General features: G+C 37.9%; 4 protein-coding genes and 2 long non-coding RNA genes across 14 annotated transcripts; 2 read left to right on the forward strand and 4 right to left on the reverse strand.

Annotated features, from left to right (window-relative positions):
* Positions 1–1,273: 1,273 nt before the first annotated feature.
* On the reverse strand, positions 1,274–4,484 carry LOC111496998 (SEC14 cytosolic factor-like). The gene is made up of 11 exons (XM_023147604.1): positions 4,343–4,484; positions 4,226–4,254; positions 4,054–4,137; positions 3,908–3,961; positions 3,757–3,834; positions 3,216–3,269; positions 3,048–3,107; positions 2,877–2,972; positions 2,393–2,494; positions 2,067–2,147; positions 1,274–1,817 (listed from the first exon to the last, which is right to left on the reverse strand). Exons 1-11 carry the CDS (start codon positions 4,395–4,397, stop codon positions 1,506–1,508), a joined length of 1,005 nt encoding a protein of 334 aa, XP_023003372.1. The 5' UTR covers positions 4,398–4,484; the 3' UTR covers positions 1,274–1,505.
* Positions 2,252–4,965, forward strand: LOC111497007. 3 transcript variants are annotated; one of them, XR_002720550.1, is made up of 5 exons: positions 2,252–2,413; positions 2,501–2,576; positions 2,935–3,295; positions 4,208–4,328; positions 4,385–4,965. It is a non-coding gene; the product is annotated as an uncharacterized LOC111497007 (long non-coding RNA). The 3 variants fall into 3 exon arrangements; XR_002720551.1 differs by lacking the exon at positions 2,935–3,295; XR_002720549.1 differs by lacking the exons at positions 2,935–3,295; positions 4,208–4,328; positions 4,385–4,965 and having other exon boundaries at positions 2,501–2,698.
* Positions 4,966–7,540: 2,575 nt separating this feature from the next.
* Positions 7,541–8,883, forward strand: LOC111496996 (U-box domain-containing protein 35-like). Of its 4 annotated transcripts, XM_023147603.1 has the most exons (4): positions 7,546–8,053; positions 8,125–8,243; positions 8,316–8,425; positions 8,510–8,883. In XM_023147603.1, the coding sequence occupies exons 1-4, from the start codon at positions 7,663–7,665 to the stop codon at positions 8,760–8,762; spliced, it is 873 nt and encodes a 290-aa protein (XP_023003371.1). In that variant the 5' UTR covers positions 7,546–7,662; the 3' UTR covers positions 8,763–8,883. The 4 variants fall into 4 exon arrangements, with proteins under 4 accessions (XP_023003368.1, XP_023003369.1, XP_023003370.1 ...); XM_023147601.1 differs by having other exon boundaries at positions 7,543–8,053; positions 8,316–8,883; XM_023147602.1 differs by having other exon boundaries at positions 7,544–8,053; positions 8,125–8,425.
* LOC111496995 (serine/threonine-protein kinase D6PKL2-like) lies at positions 8,605–12,165 on the reverse strand. Of its 4 annotated transcripts, none has more exons than XR_002720541.1 (4): positions 11,123–11,422; positions 9,994–10,765; positions 8,932–9,896; positions 8,605–8,703 (listed from the first exon to the last, which is right to left on the reverse strand). XR_002720541.1 is itself a non-coding variant. In XM_023147597.1 (4 exons), exons 3-4 carry the CDS (start codon positions 10,629–10,631, stop codon positions 8,993–8,995), a joined length of 1,542 nt encoding a protein of 513 aa, XP_023003365.1. In that variant the 5' UTR covers positions 10,632–10,765; positions 11,123–11,225; positions 11,559–12,165; the 3' UTR covers positions 8,858–8,992. The 4 variants fall into 4 exon arrangements, 3 of the variants coding, with proteins under 3 accessions (XP_023003365.1, XP_023003367.1, XP_023003366.1); XM_023147597.1 differs by lacking the exon at positions 8,605–8,703 and adding an exon at positions 11,559–12,165 and having other exon boundaries at positions 8,858–9,896; positions 11,123–11,225; XM_023147599.1 differs by lacking the exons at positions 8,605–8,703; positions 11,123–11,422 and adding an exon at positions 11,559–12,165 and having other exon boundaries at positions 8,858–9,896.
* Positions 12,166–13,015: 850 nt separating this feature from the next.
* LOC111497008 lies at positions 13,016–14,319 on the reverse strand. The gene is made up of 3 exons (XR_002720552.1): positions 14,113–14,319; positions 13,761–13,856; positions 13,016–13,103 (listed from the first exon to the last, which is right to left on the reverse strand). It is a non-coding gene; the product is annotated as an uncharacterized LOC111497008 (long non-coding RNA).
* Positions 14,320–14,861: 542 nt separating this feature from the next.
* Positions 14,862–18,462, reverse strand: LOC111496999 (phosphoglycolate phosphatase 2-like). Its single transcript, XM_023147606.1, has 12 exons — positions 18,274–18,462; positions 17,684–17,848; positions 17,526–17,593; positions 17,358–17,450; positions 17,209–17,280; positions 16,407–16,478; positions 16,261–16,320; positions 16,124–16,176; positions 15,919–16,016; positions 15,737–15,836; positions 15,133–15,236; positions 14,862–15,062 (listed from the first exon to the last, which is right to left on the reverse strand). The coding sequence occupies exons 2-12, from the start codon at positions 17,781–17,783 to the stop codon at positions 14,962–14,964; spliced, it is 921 nt and encodes a 306-aa protein (XP_023003374.1). The 5' UTR covers positions 17,784–17,848; positions 18,274–18,462; the 3' UTR covers positions 14,862–14,961.
* Positions 18,463–18,512: the final 50 nt, after the last annotated feature.

An 18,512-nucleotide genomic window follows, 5' to 3' on the forward strand; every position in this document is an offset into this window, starting at 1 on the left:
AAGTGATTAGGGACCACAGCAAACCCTCGAAAGGCTATGCTTCATAGTTCATGTTACAGAATTGGAAGGAAAATGAAAAGGAGAAAAACTGTGAAACAGAGTGAAGAAAAGATTAATGTTTTGTCCGATGAGTTAGGAAGATCGAATGGTGGCCCAATGATGATGGGGTATAAGGATAACAGGAATCATCTTCACGGCATGGTTGACAAAGTCCTGAATCTGATCCCACGCCTCGCTTCCCCCCCCCCCCCCCCCCCCCCCCCNCCCCCCCCCCCTCTCTCTCTCTCTCATGCTTTCTTTCACCCTCTCATCGTGGATGGCACGTTCCAACTTCCCTCTCAGCGACAGTAATATTTCCCATTTTCCTTCATTTTACTCATCAAGATTGCATCTTTCTACGTTGGACCCAATCAATTTTCCAGTGTCTTTTGTTTTTACCCCCATAATAACTTTTATTTTTTGTGGGGTTTTGGGAATTTACCCTCTTTTGGAATTTGGTTTATGGGAACTGTTTGTAGTTAAATTATTTTTATGGGTCTTTGCAAAAAACTAAAGCAAAACGTTCACAGCTTTTTAAAACCTGAGTTATTAATAGAAAATTGAAAGGACAAAGCATGAAATTCAGAGCATAGAGAGAAATCACAATCAGAGAGCAATGTGTAGAAGCATAAGCCTCGAGACTTTAGAACAACCAACGATCAGACAATACAGCTTACAGCAGTACAAGACAATTTCAGCTGCTGCTAATTCCACACGACACGATGAAGAACGTCAATTATTGATAGAGTGAACTACGCAAGCGTGGATTGATAAGCACTTCCAAAGGAGTGGCTTTCATTTCAACGGCGGCATCATTTGGGCGTTGATACATCGAAGGCAAAATAAGGTGTACCATTTGGAGCCCCCCATACACATTCCGGGGCACGCTCTTCTTCCTCCCCCAAAAGGGATTAGTTCAAATTGTTGACCCTTCACATCTAAGGGACTTGTGTTCAAAATCTAAGCTTTAGGAAGGAAAGATCTCGTGGAATCATTGAAATACTTTCTTGTAAGCTACTGTTTTTGCAAAGGAAAGGTAGAATTTTTGCAAAGCATAGTTCATTTTTTGTTATGAAAGTTTACACTCAACGAGATTGGATGCGTTCAGTCCCTAAGCGCCTCAGGGCAGAGGCAACCCGCATCAACCTTTACTTTCAGGCACGTTGTTGCTCATTAATTTTGAAGTTTATCATATGAATATCTTTCATCTTCTCCAAGCTTTGAAATTGAGTAATTTAGTTGTGAATAGCGAACTTTATATATGACCCGGCACATTTCAAGGTACATCGTAGACATGTTTCTCAACTGCTCTAGTGGTTAATTTCTACAAGCCTTTGGATTTACCATCATGAAACTGGGTCTTGTGTCCATATAGAGATACAGTGCAAGGATCAGTAAAACCAGATCTTCCTTTCCACCATCTCTCCAAGGAAGGAATATGCACCATTAATGAAAGAAATTCATCACTACATTATTTCAAGTTCAATCAATGTATCAGAAAGCCCACTGCCATACTTCCGTAACTCAGATTCAATAGTTTTAGCCGCCCCTTTGCTTTTTGACACAGGCACTTGAAGATTCACATGGAAAGATCCTTTCCTAATTGGCTCAACAGCTTCAGTCATCAAGGATTGCTGCTTGATGTAGTTGTATAGCTGTTGATGAAAAGGCTGGTCCAAGGAATAGCAATTTTGGCTTCCTTGATGACCCGATGATCGGGACGACGACAATGAGCTTTCTCTTTTGCAGAAATGTGGAAGAGATGAATAATCCATTATCTACAACAAACAGAGAATCCCATTACACTCAGTGCGACTATATTTATAATAACTCAAGCCCACCGCTAACATATATTGTCTACTTTGGCTCGTTACGTATCACCGTCAGTCTCGCGGTTCTAAAAACCTTGAGGAGAAGCCCAAAAAGGCTCCAAAGAGGACTATCCGCTAGCGGTAAACTTGGGCGGTTAAACAAAAATATGTGGTGGTCCATTTCCATTGACATTCTTTAAATAATGCAGGGCTTACCTTCAGCAGCTCATCTCTCCCACAACCTGGTAACACCTGAATTTTTCTCTTTGTCCTTTCATGTAACAGAGGCTTGACAACCTGCAGAGTATAAAAAAGATTATATGCCTTTAAATGTAACGACCCAAATCCACCTCTAGCAGATATTGTTGTCTTTGAACTTTTCCTTTTGGACTTCTCTCAAGGCTTTAAAAAGCGTCTGCTAAGAGAAGGTTTCCACACCCTTATAAATGGTGGTTTGTTCTCTTTCCCAACCAAGGTGGGACATCACATTAAACATCAGAAAAGTAGGGTTCAACCAAAGATCAATCTCTTCAATGGTTTACCTTCCAACAGGATGAAAAAACGTACGGTGCATTTACAATATAGTAAGCAGTCGTCCTCTCAGGGTAGTTCAGATCATCAATGGTTGATAAAATTGTCAATAACTGCAGGAACATAAACAGGAGCGCAGTTGAACGAACGAACGAACGAACGATGTAGAGATTCGTCGTAAATTGCATTTTTAAGGTATCAAAACACATCATAAAGTCTGCTGTAGTTTTGTTTATTATGGAGAATATGTCCTTCACCATTATGATCTTGCTTTAAAATAATGGTCAGAAAGAAATTCCTCTAAACAATGCTTCGAATCTTTTCTTTTCCTATCCTCAAAATTGTGAGGCTGGGATTCAAACCGACAAGAATCCTCCAATTCAAGGAAACAAAATAACTTCGTGATCTTATCGTGTGGATTTGTCGTTAATTTGGAAAAGTTAGAACCACAAGAAATGGAATCAGATTGGAGAAAATTGCAGGCAAAGAGAGTACCTTTACATTGCCAAGGGCTGATAGCTTCAGACCAGTCATGTCTAAGATCTTCACGCAGGTGGTGATAGAGCGTCCATACTTTTTTGATGCCGAAGGCTACAGCAAAAAGCGTACGTGTTAATGATACTGAATAAAGGAGGTTCGATTGAATTCCAGAATTTGGTAACTCACCAGAACAACACGATCCCGATACTCGTTGATTTGTATGTGTGACTGCACGTAGTCGTTCACCTGTGTACAGAACAAATTTCTCACTGATTTTTGAAGTACTGATTTTCAAATTCACAAAAAGGGTCAATTATTCATATGGAATATTGACAACTGAACTTGAATACTTACATTTGCTTTGTCTAATGTGCTGAGACCAACACCGATGGCAAATACAGGAAGGCCCTGACGGGAAACAGAACAAGATTCAGGTCAGCATATGATAATCTTATTAGAACAAGGCAGTCTAGAATTATAGGGAAATGTTTGTTTGAAATCCCACGAAACATTCTTTCTGCTGTGAAAACCTCTACCTAACCGACACGTTTTAAAAATCTTGAGAGAAAAAGTTCAAAGAGGATAATATCGGCTAGCAATGGGCTTGAACTGTTACAAATTGTATCATAACCAGATATTGGACGATGTGCTAGCGAGGAGGCTGAGACCCGAAGGGAGGTGACACAAGGCGGTATGCCAGCAAAGACGCTGGGCCTCAAAGTAGGGTGGATTATGAAATCACAATCGGTTGAAGAAGAAAACGAAACATATTTTTTTTAAAGGTCGAAAGAAAGTCCAAAGAGAACAATATTGGCTAGCGGTGGGCTTGGTTCATTATTGATTCAAAATATGATTGCTGGTTAATTGAGATAGACGTTGATGAACAAAATCAGACCTCTTTTGAGTAACCCGAGAGTCCCACAAGCTGTGAATCTCTCACTGCTCTGTAGACATCAGCAGGAAATATTGGCTTCTGCAGACAATAAAATGATATCAACAAAAAGAATTGAGGGCCATCGCAGTGAATGAACAGTTCAAACATTTACCCTTAATATCTTGTCAATCTCATTCTCCACCCTCCATTTTAAGCAGTCCACCAGCTGAACATCAGAGGGAGATGGTTTGTCACTATCTTAGTAATGCATACGACAATTTGATGTTTACAGAAGTTGAACAAAAACATGTTTCTAACCATTTTATGGGCTTTGCTGACATCGTATTCACGAGCCTTTAGGAAACGCTCCAGCGTTTCCGTCAAGAATCCTTGATGAAGATTCTGCAAATAAATCATTCAATGTCATTTACATGAACTAACTGCATTTTGATCTCTTAGAACTTGTTATCAGAAACAGGAGATGGCAAACCTGAAAGGATTTCTTCAATGGCTGATCAACTGCAGTGTCCCAAATGAAAAAAGAAAAAAGATCAAATGAGAATTAGCGAATGAAATTGAAGCAAGAAAACAGAGTTGATGAACTGACCATGATCCATCAAAGCCTTGAGTTTCTTGATCGCTTCCTGAGAATTGATACCCATCGTGAAGTACGAGAATGACGATGCTTGAATGCGACAGTGTGTGTTAGAAGAAGGGTCGGGACAAGAAAGGGAACCTAAGATCTTGCAAGTCACAATCTTTGGGGGCCAAGCTGGTGTATAAATACTAAAGGGGTCGCACACCGACTCAACGCTTCTCCATGACTCTGTCCATCTCAAATGCTGTGGAACTGACGCAAAAGTGATTGTCTTTTGCCTGGACTGGGAAAAGTAAAAAAGGTATGTCGGAATCTCAATAACCCATAAAAAAATGAACCGAAGAAGAGGAAAAAGAAGGCAACATTCTGAATGGGTTCTTCGTGTTTGTTTCCAGTTTTCCCTTTCGTCTTCTTTTTTCAAGATTCTCCACTAATAAATATACACCACAAACATTCAATCCTGGTCGTCCAACTGGTCGTTACATAAACCCTTTACCATTTGATTCCCAAACCCTGTTGCCACTTAATTTTCATCACAATAAAATGCCAATTCCCTTAATTGTTGGATCCTTCCTTAAGTCTGGAAACTTGATTGCTTTTGTTGACAAATCCGTTCATAAGGGTTTGTGATTCTTGGATTCTCAAGTTAATTAGGGACGTTCATTCGTGAATAATTTGTTGTGCTTCACTTGTATTCGGGTAATGACTTCTTTCGATGTACGTTTTGAGAGCTTGTTTAGTTCACGATAGACCTCATAGTCTTAAGTAAGCAAAACCTTTGGGTTTCGCTATCAAACCATAATATTCGTTATAGTCACTTTTATCATGTCTAAAAATGATATGACGACACGTTTTTGCCAACCAAAAGATAGATAGAGACTACTTCAACATTTCCCATCAACCGGTAATCCATTTTTTTTAATACCCTCAACCCTGAACTCCAAACCCTCCAACCCTAAAACCCTATCAATCGCTCAACCCTAAACCCTAACAACACTAAACTCCAAACCCTCAAACCCTAAACCCTAAACCCTAACCTTTAGTACCTAAACAAGCAAAAATAAAAATAAAAATACATCACTGACATTAATATGATATTTTGCTTTTGAGTTAAAATTTGACTTTTACCTTATTCAAAATTATTTCAAAAAAGGTTTTTAATTATTTAAAATAAAATATTAGAAATAATTTTAAATATCAAAATTTTTTATTGTATCATAGCAAAACAATGGGCTAACATGTAATAACTTAGATTTTTTCCTTTTTTGTTAATAATATTTTATTCTCTCTACAATATTATATAAACTAATTTGTAAAGAGATATAATGATGATATTTAATATAGTTTCCTTTAAAGGCACTTCATTATAAATAAAAACAAACCAATTCACATATTCCATTTTCTTATGCCAAACATTAAAAAAACAAACCAATAATAAATAAATAAAACTTAAAAGTTATAGCTTTTAAAATTAAAATGTTCTTTTTATGACAAAGAAATTAAAAAAAAAAAAAAAAGTGCAATATTTAGACCTAGAAAAGTAGACTGAACCGAAAGGCTCCTCTAAAGCTACATACACAACCAAGTGGTTTAGGTACACAAACACTTTTGAAAGGATTGGTAAACGAGGCCTATGAATCTCATCCAATTTTTTATAAACCTGATTAAGGGAATAATTCAATCGCATCGTATTTATAATTTTCTTTTTAATACAAAGAAATAATAAATAAATTAAAATTAAAATAAGCGAATAATATGTTATTCCATACGCAGTATTCAATAGTTGACATGGATGAGAATATAATGAATACAATTTTTTATAATTTGTTCTTGTGAGTCGCGGGTTTTTTTTTTTTTTTTTATTTATGAAATACATTCGTTAATAATTAAAAATAAGTTATTCCGATATGAATTGCTAAAATATTGAAATAAGATAAGATTAATAAATTTGTAAATAATTATGAATTAAATTGTCAAAGATTTAGGGAAAAATAAGTCAAAATTTAATTATTTTACATATTGGGCCGGTTCAAACAATTCCTTTCCAGTTGGGCTTCACGAAAGGCCCACTTAATGGGCCGGTAGTTTCAGCATGGGCTTTTACAAATATCTTTTTTGGGCTAAGCGTATTTTTTACTACATTTTAATTTGGACCCTATTATTTAAAAAATTACAATTTGGAAATAATCATATGATAAAATTAGATGTAATACTGAGTTAATTGGTAGAAAATTGGGGAAAATAAAATTTGAAAATTCTACCAATTTCTTAAAAATTTAGAAAAAGTTACTTTTTTATTTTTTTTAAATTAAATTTATAAATTCACTCAGCATTACATTTGTAAATATTAATACAAAAAAGAACTTAAATTAAAAAATAATAAGGGATATATATGAAACACTAAAAAATATCGAAATATTAAAAACGGCAATTATTCGGATATTCCAATGGTATTTTGGCACCATGTCAACTTTGGCTTATAAATTTGTGTACGCCACCTTATAATTAATATATATATATATATATATATATATATATAAAACGTTTTTTCTAAATTATTTATTTAAAAAAAAAAACATTACCATATATTTTGTTTAATTAAAATGTTCTTTTCCAAGAAACAAATTAGTCTCGAAAACTTTAAATTAAAACAATTTAATTCAAATAGCTACAAATAAAATCATTTAAATATTAAATTCAAATAACTTCTTATTATTTATATTTAAACCCCTTTTATTATTTATATGACATAATGTAGCCATAATGGTAAGATTCTAATAATTATTATTCTGAACAATAAAACGATAAAAATCAGTATGAGAATGAGTTTCGGACTTTTAGCAGTTTAATATTTGAATTTTATTTGTAATAATTTATTAGTCTTAAATTTAATTTTTGTCGTATTAACATATAATTTTAACAATTTTTATTGTATTAATTATTGTTTAAGAGTTGTAATTGAAAATATTATTTTGGTTGATTTTGCTATATTGGTAATTATCTATACGATGTTTTAATCAATTAAATTATATTTAGCTCAGTCTCGAACTCATAAATTCAAATTCTTGAGATTGGTGGCCGTAAGAAAAAATTAATTCGAATATTTTAATTTTTTTAGTTTAATGATTATATGGGATTAAGATATTAAGTTGAATAATATAATATGGGTGGAGGGGACCAAACCAAAAAAGTCAAAGCGAAGAAATTAACTGAACTCCTCATTTATACTTGAACATCGCTCGAAGAAGTTGGAAAACTGCAACAAACAGCGGAAACTGCTTTCTTCTTCCCCAAATCAATCAAAGCACAATCCCTGGTTTTCCTCCGCCATGTCGGCGTTGCCATCTCCGGCGGGGGCCGGTAATTTTCGCGGCAATGATGGGTTCGGAAGCGAGTTCAACACTTACAGGTACAACAGCAGCACAAGCGAGATAGAGGAAGAGGATTCAGCTCAGACGTTTGAAATTAAAAGGAAAACGGTATCGGCGGCGGCGGCGGCTGCAGGGGCAGGGTTGGAGAGCATTAGGGAAGATTACAGCCGTGGGTGTTCGTTCTCGTCGGATGCCCTGAAATGGGAGGATTGTGTTTATGTTGGAGTGGGGAAAAGCGATTCTAGTAATGAAGCGCTTCAGTGGGCTCTCAAGAACGCCATTACAAGCTCTACCACTGTTGTCTATCTCTTACATGTTTTCCCTGAGACACGTTACATTCCCAGCCCATGTAATTTCTCAATTCTCTGTCTTTTGATAGCTTTCTCTCCTTTAATCTGTGCGTTGTTTCTGTGGTGACAGTGGGAAAGATTCCAATTAATCAGGTGAGTAAACAACAAGTGGCTATCCATGTAGCTCAAGAAGAAAGCAAAAGGAAGGATTTTCTTCAGAATTTCATTGATTCATGTTCACTGGCTAAGGTACACAAAAGAAAAGCATGCCCCCTTTTTGCTAATCTAATGAATATGTGCCTTATCTTCTTAACGGAACAGGTTAAGGCAGACACTGTGCTGATTGAGAGTGACATGGTAGCAAGGGCTATTTTGGATGTTATACCAATTCTCAACATAAGGAAGCTAGTCCTTGGAGCCAACAAATCCAGGTACATTTGCAAAAACTCATCCATTACGTTAGGAATCACGAACCTCTACACTATGTATGATATTATCCAATTTGAAACTATCAGGAAGTTGAGATCTCGAGGGGGAAGTGGAATAGCTAACGAGATACTTCAGAAAGCTCCAGAATTTTGTGAGGTTAAGGTTGTTTGTGAAGGGAAAGAAACAAGCCAACTGGGTGGATTGCCCTCTCCTATCTCTTCGCCTCGCTACCAAGATGATAGCTCCAAGGATAATGATCCTAATTCCACCATTACTGTAGCTGAAGAACAACGAAACAGTTCAGTTTCTTGCATGTGTTTTAAAACTAAGTTTGTATGAGGAACATGAACATCGATTACCTTAGCAGCTTTCTTGTCTTGTCCCTAAAGGATCAAAGTTTGTATTTTGATTTTTGTGTAAATGAACTTTTATGGGAAGAGTCAAAATAATCCATTCATTACTTGAGCAACATTCATTTGAAACTGTCAACAGACAAGAACAGACTTACAGTTCTTCATGATCTATCAATATGATTCCTCCTCATTCTGCCATACACTGAATGTTTCTCCCTAAAAGAAATCAAACTCGAGATAGTTATCGGATGCTTTTTCATCTGCTGCAGCCGCTGCAATAGCAACGGCCTTTAAACTGGTCGATGCCACTGCGTGTGCGTGTGCGTGTGTGTGTGCGTGCGGTATTCTCTCAATCTCAACCGGCTTTGGGATTTCAGGAGGAGTAGCACAACGTATTAATGCCCAGTTCACACCTTCAAAAAAAGGATGCTGCTTGATCTCAGTTGCTCCACGTTCATTACCCAATCTTTGTTCTGGTTTCTTCACTAGCAATCCTCTTGTGAGATCCTTTGCAGCAAAACTCACAACTGGTGCATCAGGAAACCGAAGTGGCTGACCGACAATGTTGAACAACGTAGCTCGATTTGCAGACCCCTTAAAAGGAGTTTTACCAAATAGTAGCTCATATAGAAAAATACCAAAAGTCCACCAATCCACAGCACTTCCATGCCCTTCACCCTTGATGATCTCAGGTGCCAAGTACTCATGAGTACCAACGAAAGACATGGATCGAGCATCAGTTGGCTCTGCAATGAGCTCTGGCAATGGACTGACCTGATTCCCCATTTCAATTTTCGGTTTCCGATCCTTCTTCGACTTGCTTGAAAAGAGGCGAGGTGCAAAGCAGGTCGTAGGAACCACACAAGATGGTTGGATGCAGGATGGCTCAATGCAAGCAGGCTGCACGCAGTAGCCTGTGTTCTTTCTTAAAGCCTCAGACTCTGCAGAGAGATTTTTAACAAGAGTTGGACTAACAGCACAACGGAGAGATAGGTCAAAATCTGAAAGCATTATGTGTCCATCTTCCCTCACGAGAATATTTTCTGGCTTAAGATCACGGTACACAATCCCAAGCATGTGCAGATACTCCAGTGCAAGAAGAACCTCTGCTACGTAGAATCTGCATTATCAAACATACACAAAAAAATCAGTATCATTGTCAACATATATATGCAAATATGGCTAAGTCAGAGACAGCACATGTTAATTCAACATACTTCACTGCATGCTCAGGAAAATGCTTCCCTGGTTGCCTCTGTCTTAGAGTGTGCAAGTCTCCTCCAGGGCAGAACTCCATCACCAAGCATGAGAATTTCTCTGTCTCAAAGTGAGTGTATAATGTTGGAAGGAAAGGGTGATCAAGGGATTGAAGTATTTCTCTTTCGGTCTGCGCCCGAAGCGATTTTTTACGACTGGCTAAAGTATTTTTATCCATAACCTTCATTGCAAAATGACATTTTGTTCCTCTTAACTCAGAGAGATAGACACTCCCAATATCCCCACAACCCAACTTCTTCAAAAGTCTAAAATGGCCTAATCCCATCGCCCCATCTTTGGCACGAACAACTTGAATGGCCTCCCATTTCAAATCATTTGCTTTATGAGGTTTACTGATACTACTACTAAAACTATTGCAAGAGCTCTCCTCACTTATATCACTGCTCGTGCTCCCTCTACATATACTGCTCTTTACACTTCCATATTCTGACGTTTTCTTCTCTTGATCTACTGAGCTTCTAGCTTCATTGTGAGGGGAATCTACTTCAGTTGATGTTTGTTTCCCATTAGCCATTGCACCATTGGCTGTTTTTTGTGGCGGATTTGAGGAAGCTTTGGGACCAGCAATGGAGGCCATAAGGCTACTAAAGAATCCTAGAACCAATCAAAGTGGAAGGGTCCATTTTTCAGCGGCTGTTCTCCGGACCAATCTATCTTCCATCACCAGCCCATCCGAAATCTCCTTCGAGCCCACCAAAAGCAACGATTGATCTATGAAAAATAATGAGAAATGAATTAAATGACCCACACAAACGGAACAGAAGCGGATGCGTTACGAAATATATGAAATGTCCACGAAATAGACAATTGCAATGCAGCAAGTTCCTGGGAACAATTTCAACTAGTATAAACTGAAACAAAACTACAAAACGAACTCTAAAAACATGATGGACGACTAATATGAACATAAAAGAGCCAAAAGGCCAGATCTTTCTCACAGAACCACAGTTTTCAGAGAAATCCCATCACAGATCCAGAGCAAGGTCGCGACCCAGATGCGAGAAACAGAACCAGAAGATAAGGCAATGCAAAAAGGAACCAAAAGGAAAGAGAAGCCGAAAAGTATACCAAAAAACAAATAATAATAACAAGGGACTGGAATTGAGCGCCTTTGCTTTTCTCGGCAGCGTAAAAGGAGTGCTGAAGAAAGATGTCTCCGAATAGCTCAGTCCTGGGCGATATGAGAGTGAGTGAATGAGTGAGAGAGTAATAAAAATGGATTTAGCTGTGGTTCTCGTGGATTAAAAGAAGGAGAGGTAGAGAGAGGGTGAGCACTATCTATCACGCCTTTATACAATACAAAATCCTTCATTTTCAAGTTCACTAACAGAGTACTTTCTCTTTCCTTTCACTCCCCATGTAACCATTTTTCCACCATTAAAAAACTCACATAATTCTATCGTCTGGTTGAGATATTTAAACAAACCCAGTTGAAAAAAAAGGTATTTTTCAGCTGGAATTAAATCAAAGGAATCACTTCATGTAGGAGATTTGGAAAACTTACTTTTGTTGATTTCTCGAATATAATCATCATGATTTCAACAAAGAATAGTTGTTTGCCTCCAAAACCAAGCCGGGCTGCTTTGGAAAACTCTGATTTGACTCAGAAAATGAGAGCATTAGTCCAAAATTCCTGCAAGTTTTTCCCCCAGTGCCTGCTTACAGAGACAAAGTGCATAATCGGAATTGTACCATCATAATTAGTCTAACAACATTAATTAATTTAAAAAACATGCTTCCCTCTTTATTTAAGGTAATATAATTATGCATGTCCCTGTCAACTCGAATTTTAGGCAGAAATATATTTATTAATGTAAAGTGGGAAAGCATTAAAATGGTTTATATACTTTCAATCTAATCATGTAACACAGCTAAAAAGGGACAACAAATCAACTTTTGATGCCCACTTCCGTTTGTTTCTTCTTGGTCGTGGACAGCGTTGCCGATTCAAGTCACATTTCAGTCCCACTGAAAATCACATTGGACGAAAAAAGGAAAACTTATTAGTGGGGTTTGACTTCACCTGACCAAGTTCTAATCTTCCTCTTAACTAAAGCTTCCTACTTTGGCAATGGAACAACTTCTCTCTTGGCCGTTTTCTTTCATGAGCAATGAACAATAAGGGTAATTGTAACGAACTAGATTCACGGTTAGCAGATATTATTTTCTTTAGATTTTCTCTTTCGGGCTTCCCTCAAGGCTTTAAAACACGTTTACTAGGAGAAGGTTTCCACACCCTTATAAACGGTGGTTTGTTCTCCTCCCCATCAATATGAGAGATCACAATCCACCTCCTTAAAGGCCTAGGGGAAGGTTTCTACACCCTAATAAATGGTGGTTTGTTCTACTCCCCAATCAATATGTGACATCACAATCCATCCCATTCGAGGCCCAGCATCCTCGCTGGCACTCTTTCCTTCCTCGAATCGATATGAGGCCGCCCCCAAATCCACCCTCTTTGGGGCCCATCGTCCTTACTAGCACACCACCTCGTGTCTACCCTCTTCAGAGAAGGGCGAGAAGGCTGACACATTGTCCAGAACCTGACTCTGATACCATTTGTAACGACCCAGATCCACCGCTAGCAGATACTGTCCTCTTTGGGTGTCTACTAAGGTAAAGTTTCCACACCTTTATAAATGGTGTTTTATTCTCCTCCCCAACGAAGGTGGGACATCACACTCATCTTAATTCAATAATTCTTACCTTGTAACTTATATTTTTAATACCTACCGGAAATGTCTTTCTCGAGATATTTTCTTACGAAGTTTTGTTATTGCATCTATAACAGCAGTCCCATTCTACATGTCAATACCGGCAAAAATGAAATTTATAGCAGTCGGATAATGGCTAGGAGGATTTGAAAGGATCTTCTGATCAATCTAAAGATCATTTCGATTCCATGTCATAAAGAGATTCATTGAGATTCGTTGTTCCGGACCCTACTTCACCTTATCTTCTGAACTCTACCTAATTAGTCCCAGTGGCTTTGAACCGATCAAATTGAAAGCTTTGGCATCCGGCTGCCTATGCACTCCTTTCTTCGTATCTGTGCCAATTTATTACAAAATGAACATTGTTTTTAGCAATTGGAATTCAAATTCACATATAATTAAACAAAGTTATAAGAATCACACAGCTCCATGCTTAGAGGTGCGAGCTGTTCAGCCTGTTCCACGTGCTTACCCTGGTTAATAAAGAAGTTGAATCTATGTTTTAAAAAATGGCAATGGAATAATGCTTCACCTCTTTGGATATGCTCAAAGGCTACACTACCCGAAAATTTGAAAGAGGGGGCAATGGCGAGCTGTGACTTATATTTCTTTTGTTTGCATTGTTTAGTTTAATATTAACTATTATGGTTTCATCAGAATGATACTCTATTAATACACTTTTCACTTCTGAATTCTGACCAATAATAATTATAACTATTATTATTAATTTGTGCAAATAAATGCACTCATCATGTTCATGTTCAAATAAATGAAGGATGGAATTTCAGTTTCACCTTTAAATATATGCTTCTATCCAATTGGGTCAAACTTTAGAAAGCTTTTGCATTACAAAATGAAGTGGGCATCTTTTGTTGGAAAGGAAGTAATAAGAAATGGAGGCTAAAGGTAGTGGGACAGCCACATGAATCAAAAGAGCTTAAAGCTTTTAAATGTATTTCATAGGTTAAGGAAAAGGCTATAAAATTACTTACACATGTTTGGGTTGCTTGAGCCCTTACGTTCAAGGGCTCCACTCATAAGCCCACCCCGAAGCCTTTCATCTACTGCTTTTGCACCATCAACCTATTCTGGGAATGCAAAATTGGAGGCCAATCAGCTCCAAACTCACTTCATTAAATGGGGATTTGACCAAGTTTTGTATGTTTGTATTGCTTTTCTCGACTTGTATTCAAAATTGGGTTCTGAAAAAGCAGCTCGACAGTTGTTTAGTACGAGGAAAGACGTAACGAAAGTCTATGAAGATTACTCATCAAAACCAATGGAGACCCAGAATTGTTTTCATCCAAAATTGGCAAGAATGAAGATTGTATAATTGTATCGTACCTTGAAATTGTATTTGAGGAGAGTACTGGATCGCCAAAACCCATGAAATCCAGCTAGCTGCAGCTCTTTAAGGATTCCTTCCTCGCCTTGAAGGGTTAAAAATGTGACGTGTAAAGAGATTACTCATTAAAACCAATGCAGACCCAATATTATTTATTTATATGCAAAATTAGTAAGAATGATGAACACATGAAGAAAATCATTAAAAACGTGTTTAGTTGTATCATACCTTGAAGTTACCAGAGGAAGATATATGCTGTTAGTCTTGACAGTTATCAACTTACTGGATCACCAAGAACCATGGATCACGCTAGCTGAGCTTTCTATGATTCCTTCCTCGCCTGGAAGGGTTAAAAAGTTTGACGTAGAAGGAGTGTTGAGGATTGTGGGTAATCTCACCTTCGCTAATTTAGGGAATGATCATGGATTTATAAGTAAGGAATATATCTCAATTGGTACGAGGCCTTTTGGAGAAGCCCAAAGTAAAACCATGCTATTAATTTAGCTATGTCAATAGAATCCTTGTAGCGAACAAGACATCGAAAGAAGAATGGGACAATTTTTCTTATCGGGGCCAGAGTCCTTGTTGTCACACTGTCCAGTACCTAGGTATCCAATACCAACTCTAACAACCCAAAACAACCACTAGCCGATATTGTCCGTTTTGACCCGTTACGTATCACCATCGGCACAGTTTTCGTTAAGATAAAGTTTATTGGGGATGACTTTGGTATTAACAAAGAAATAAATATAGAATTTTCATATCTAGGATTTAGTGAAAGAATGTTGAATACAATTAAAAAAATATTAATAGACCAAAAACTATTCACTCAACCAGCAAAAATATGGTCATGGCCCCAATAATCCCAACAAGTCAGACACCTTGGCTGTGTAGTAATCTGGTTGAATATCATTGGAAGGGTCTTGAAGACTGGATTGAGTAGTCACCCCTGCCATAGTTGTGATACTCATCAATTAGCATCATTGACAAAGAATGGGACAGAAATCCAGATTCCAAACCTGAAAAAACAAGAAGCGTTTTGCAGCCTGTGCTCTTGCCAAATAGAATGTCTGTGTCCAGTCTATCACCCACCATGCACATTCTAGAGCAACCAAACTCAAATCTGAAAACCAAAACAGTCAATGGATTGATCACATATAATCATATTTCCTAAGTTATTTAGCTTAAAATCGAATCCATCGGACAATCGAGTGGTGGACTATCGTTATCACAAACCGGTTACACTATTTGAGATTTTAGGGTATTGATTTCTCCTCTTTGGACTTTTCCTTCCAGGGCTTCTTCTAAAGGTTTTAAAACGCGACTATTAGAGAGAGTTTTCTACACCTTTTTAAGCAATGTTTCATTCGCCTCTTCAACCGATATGGGATCTCACAATCCACCCCCTTGGGCCCAGCGTTCTTGCTGGCATACTGTCCGGTGTCTACTCTAATACTACTTGTAACAACTCAAGTCTACCGTTAGTAGATATTGTCCGTTTTGGCCCGTTACGTATCGCCTTAGCCTCACGATTTTTAAACTTTCTAATGGAGAGAGGTTTCCACGTTCTTATAAAGAATGCTAACCGACTAGGAGAGGACAACACAGTTTATATTTCCTTACTTTTTCAATAAACAGTCCATCATGAATGTTGATGGTTTACCAACCACAACGGGCTCCCTTTCGCATGATCCACAAACTGCAGCGACCATGCAACCAGCACCTAAAGCAAGAAATTAATAAAGTACATGAGCCAACCAATGTGAAATAGCACTTCTTCAATCAAGTTCTTGACATAAATGAACCAGGGGTTGCTTGTGATTCAGTAAAATGCCCCACTGCATCACGATTAGTAGCAATGAACAGGCATCCCGCGTTCTCACGAATGCAAAGCGTAGCGTACCTGATGATGCCATTTATGTGAAACTGATAGCAAAAAGGAAGAAACTGCAGTAATGAATGATTGAGTGCATATTGAAGCCAACAAGAAGAAGATAAGAAGTTTCTTACTGAAGCTTGAAATAATTAATACACCGATCTAATCCAACCACAACTGCTCCAACCTGTTCAATCACAATGGCAGATAAAATCATGTGTAGAAAGTAGAAGCAAGAGCTCGTTAAAGTATGGCCAATATGTCATGTTACACTCTTGTCCTGCTGAATTGGGCAGTCTAGATAAACATCTGCAGTCTTTTTGGCATCTTCCTGCACAAACATAGACCACGTATGAGGTAAGCTACAGCGCCCATTGAGCATTACTCAGAAAGACCCACATAACGTTATCTACTTACTGGACCACCAAGACCTGTGAATCCTGCTAGCTGAAGCTCTTCTACGATACCTTCTTCGCCTATCACATAAACCTGCACAGAAAAACAAAGAGAGCCGAGGGCATGTGGCGGTTTAAAAGTGTTTTTCAGATTACCGATTGCATAGCTTTTTAAAAATGTGATTTGAGCATGAGAAAAGTAAATCACTCCCAAATATGTCCTAAAACTAACTAACCACGAACGAGACACATAAAACGCGACAGCAACTACTCCTACCACACTCCGGCTTCCTTTTGTCGCATACTCAAAGGGTTGAAGTGAGATAGTAAACCATTTGGAAGGGCCAACTTCATCCTCTTCCTCATAAATCATAAATCCCAGGTGAGAGAACCATAAAAAATCCGCCGACTTCAACTATGGTGAGGTCCCATATCGATCCTTTCTTAATAGGGTGTAGTAGACGCATTTTAAAACTGTGAGATTAACGACGATACGTAATGGGTCAAATTAGCAGACAATATCTACTAGCGGTGAGCTTGGATTGATACAACTACCCTCTATGTACAATCCATATTAGATTTGGCCATCTGCCCCTCAAAACTCGAGAGGTACGAATAAGAAATCTTGAAGGATTAAAATCATTCATTGGTGAAATGAATTCATTAAACATGATCAGTAAGACTTCTCTCGAACACAATTTTAGCTATTGCAATCAAATCAACAAATAAGGAATACAGAGTTTGATAAGTTTGAAACAAAAAGTTTTCCACCCACCAACAGCTTTAAGACATCATTCTTTTTGGATAAATAATACAAGACAAACCTTCTTTTCAGGAGAGAAATTATTGACTTTCAAGAACATGGCAGCTGCAAAAGAGGAAGAAAGTATTTCATCCTACAAAAGAAGTCATGGCGACAACAGTTTAGCTAAGAAAAATAGTTTCCTCTGAAGTTCTAATCGATGAGACTGACCTCTGAAACAGAGATTCCAAGAGATTGGAACTTCTTTACATACTGCCTCCTTGATTTCGACGAATTGTTGGTGACAAAAACCAATTTCTTCCCCTACAAATGGACGACGGTTGTAATCGGAAACAAGAATTCATGGCTCTGATAATAATAAGATCATGAAAAGTGTACCTTAGACCGAAGCATTTCAAGCGTTTCAGCGACGCCATCAATCAGCTTATTGGCCTTCCATATAACACCTAACCCATAAAAAAAGACATGAAATCGAGAAAACATTCAACGATGAAGAACCAGAAATCGAAAATGGCGAAAAGGGAAACGGAGAATACCGTCACAGTCGAAGAGAAAGGCCTCGACAGAATCGATCAGATCGTGGACATTGCCGGAGGAAAGCAACTGGGCTTCGGAGGTTCGTTTGACTGAGCTCATACTTCCCGCCGGATAATAGGCACCGGACAGCGGACGAAAGAATAAGAGAAATTGTTAATCCTAATCTGAAAAGATTTGTTAACGTAATTACCTGTATTTTGGGGGAAAAAGAATTGTAACCGTTGCTTACGTCACTCGCATGAGTGAAATTTAATATTTTTTGGTTTGAAACTTTGAAGTTGTTGACGATCATGACGGATCCACTCTAGTCGAAGTATGGCTAGACCTCTCTCCGTGATAGACTAAAATAGTGAGACAATATATCTAACAAGTTCAAATGAACAATTTCTACCGGCGATAGATTTGCGCACTTGTAATATTTGTCTAGCGATGAATTAAAATTTAAACTAAGATAACTTGTTTTAAAATTCAATATGATGGTGTTAAATTAATCTAAAATTACTAAAAAACGGTCACAAATAAAATATCACGAAAGTATGTACCAGAAAAACCGCGAAAGTAAAAGTAGAAACGGTGGGTGATGAACAACCTGAATACCATTCGAATTGGGCAAGCTTCCATGATTTTGGGCAATCAAATCAATGATGAAATTGTAAGAAAGACGATGAAAAGGATTCATTCTGCACGAAGCTACTGCTCGGATCGGAAGTGAACGGCGCCGCCGGAAATGCACTGCAGCGGCAGTCCCGCTCGCGCATGGAGAAATTAGGCGACACAAGTTGAAAGAAAGAAGAGAGTTGTCTGTGATTAGCCACCAAAACCACCAAC

Source organism: Cucurbita maxima, unplaced genomic scaffold (genome assembly GCF_002738345.1).
Source record: "Cucurbita maxima cultivar Rimu unplaced genomic scaffold, Cmax_1.0 Cma_Scf00023, whole genome shotgun sequence".
Lineage (NCBI taxonomy): Eukaryota > Viridiplantae > Streptophyta > Magnoliopsida > Cucurbitales > Cucurbitaceae > Cucurbita > Cucurbita maxima.